This window comes from Temnothorax curvispinosus, unplaced genomic scaffold, assembly GCF_003070985.1.
Source record: "Temnothorax curvispinosus isolate PA1 unplaced genomic scaffold, ASM307098v1 QBEX01010677.1, whole genome shotgun sequence".
Lineage (NCBI taxonomy): Eukaryota > Metazoa > Arthropoda > Insecta > Hymenoptera > Formicidae > Temnothorax > Temnothorax curvispinosus.
Window position 1 is genome coordinate 1,954 of NW_020220457.1, and position 2,458 is coordinate 4,411.

The 2,458-nt window shown below is 38.3% G+C and overlaps 1 protein-coding gene across 1 annotated transcript; it reads left to right on the plus strand.

Moving 5' to 3' along the window:
- Positions 1-210: 210 nt before the first annotated feature.
- On the plus strand, positions 211-2,355 carry LOC112460620 (glutamate receptor ionotropic, delta-2-like; the record flags this gene model as incomplete). Its single annotated transcript, XM_025025402.1, has 4 exons — positions 211-705; positions 939-1,265; positions 1,647-1,803; positions 2,207-2,355. Coding segments are annotated over exons 1-4 (1,128 nt in total), but the record flags the coding sequence as incomplete, so codon positions are not given.
- Positions 2,356-2,458: the final 103 nt, after the last annotated feature.

Consider the following 2,458-nt stretch of genomic DNA (forward strand, 5'->3'; position numbering starts at 1 on the left):
GTTCTATATGATTTAAAAAATTATTTTCTTTTTTATCTAATTGTTACGGATTTAAATTTAATAAGATGCAATTAAATAAAAAGAATTAAGTCACTTTTTTCTAACTTTTATCCTTGAAGAAATTAAATGCAGTTATGATTTAGAGAGCATTTATAATTCTGACAAGTAAAATATAATACCATCTTCGATGCGAATATTACAGATTTGAACATGACGACATTGGTGCACACGTGGTCGCGCGAATTCTCACGACACAGAGTCATGACCGTGACTATAACTTTCTCGGATCTGACGAGTGAGTACAACGACTACTGGAAGAATATCACACGGCCGTTGTTTGTCGTTCTCCTCGACACCGAGGAGACCATGGGCGAGTTCGCCGAGACCACGAGGAGCGTAAAGCCCATCTCTTTTCCCATTTGGCTCGTTATGTTTCTTCAGCATTCTGATGGGAATCCTCTCGAGGAGCGCTGTAGACATCCTACCGTTAACGTATTCAACGTGGACTTCAGGACCCAGATGCTGGTTCTCTGCTACGCTCGCCCGATTCTAGTCGAGTGGTACGCTATTCGCGATAATCGCACCAGAACATTCGACCTGGCCTTGTGGTCCCCCGATAGAGGTTTGCTTTTAAGGACGCGAAAGTCCCTCTACGCTAGAAGGAGCGACATGTTCGGCGACGTTGTACGCGTGGCGTCCGTGAACGTAAGTTTTTTGCTTTTCCTCGAGCTCCGTTGTGCGTTGCCTCTTTTGCGAATCGGAAAATGGTCGTGATCTTTTAGAAAATTGTCGCTTTAAAAAAAAATTATCTCGCAATTTGTCACGAAATCGATATTACAATGATCTGAACGATTATTTATTAATCCTTAACGATGATTTATAGATCCGTATAGACTCGCGTAAATTGACTTGACAATTCTGTTGGTATATGCACGAAGAACTCGCCGCTGATCTCACACGAGAACGGTACGATCGGCGGGTTTTTCGGTCTGTTGCTGATAGAGCTCAGCAAAGTGATGAATTTCACGGTGGAGATTCTGGATCCGGTGAAGGGATACGGCAGCTGGAGCAAAGAGAAAAAGGTGTGGACGGGTGCGATCGGCCAGTTGGTGGCCAACGAAGCCGATATCGGCATCTCCGCATTCACAATGACGACTCACAGACAAAACGTCATCGACTATACAATACCATTAATACGCTCGCAATACAGCCTTTATTTTAAGAGGCCTAACACAGCCTTGGTGGAATGGTCTTTATACTTAAGGGTAATAATTATATATCTTTATATTAACCTATACATAAATTAGTATTAGGTGTATTAATAGTAGACATGCATCATATTTAATATATGTATTACATATGCCTATGTTAATTATATTGGCTACAATTGGAGGGGTAAAAACCACAGTGGTGTAAGTCAAATTTTTTAAAATATTTGAGTTACACCAGTGTAATTTTTACCCCTCTAATTGTACAATGATAGAAGTTTAAAACTGCACAAAGACTTTATAATCATCCTGTTCACTTATAAAATTAAAAATGCAATTACTTAAGAACAAAAAACAGTGTTAAGATAATTTATGCTAAAGATTCACGGTAACAAAGTGGAATAAATTGCTACTTTTGTTTACCTATAAATGTTCCAGGCATTTAGCTATAAAACTTGGATAGCATTATTAATGACAATAACAACAGCTTCTATTCTATTGACTATCATGAAGACAAAAGGATACTTTTCGATGAACTTGATGTTCGAAAACTATATTAATGTTTGGGGGATTTATTGTCAGCAAGGTTTGTCAGGTAACGTTTACTATAGAGACATTCTATGCTATATATATATAGAGGAAAGTCCCCTATTATAAAATAGGCTCTTAATAAGCGATAACAAGGTGTTTCTGTTAAACTAATAGGTTTTATTTGTTGGTTTCTTCACGAACTTATTGCCCTTAGATTAAAACCTTTTTAGTGGAAAATTCATTGTTCGATCGTGCGTACACTAGCCTTCTACATTTTTCAATTCTGCACATAATCTTCCGGCAATCACGCAAAATAGATGTGGTATCTCATAATAGGGGACTTTCCTCTACATATAAATGTATATTTGACACCATAATAATAATGCACATGTATATTTTATGCAAAGAATTTCCCAGCGAGTCACCGGTGAGACTGGCTTTTCTCTCGATTTCTGCTTCGTCGATAGTAATTTTGGCCATCTATTCCGCCTCGTTTATCAGCTATCTAGTTCTCTGTACGCCCAAACTGCCTTTTTCCACTCTGGAGGGTTACGTTAAGGATGGCTCTTACAAATTAATTGTGGTGCAAAATAGCGCCCAGTACGATGATCTTAATGTGAGCTTGCCGTTATTTAAAACGCAGAAATTATTCTTGCGCAACAGTAATTTGTCAGTCACAGTAATTTCGATTGAAACACTCGCAAATAAAAGCACAGTCT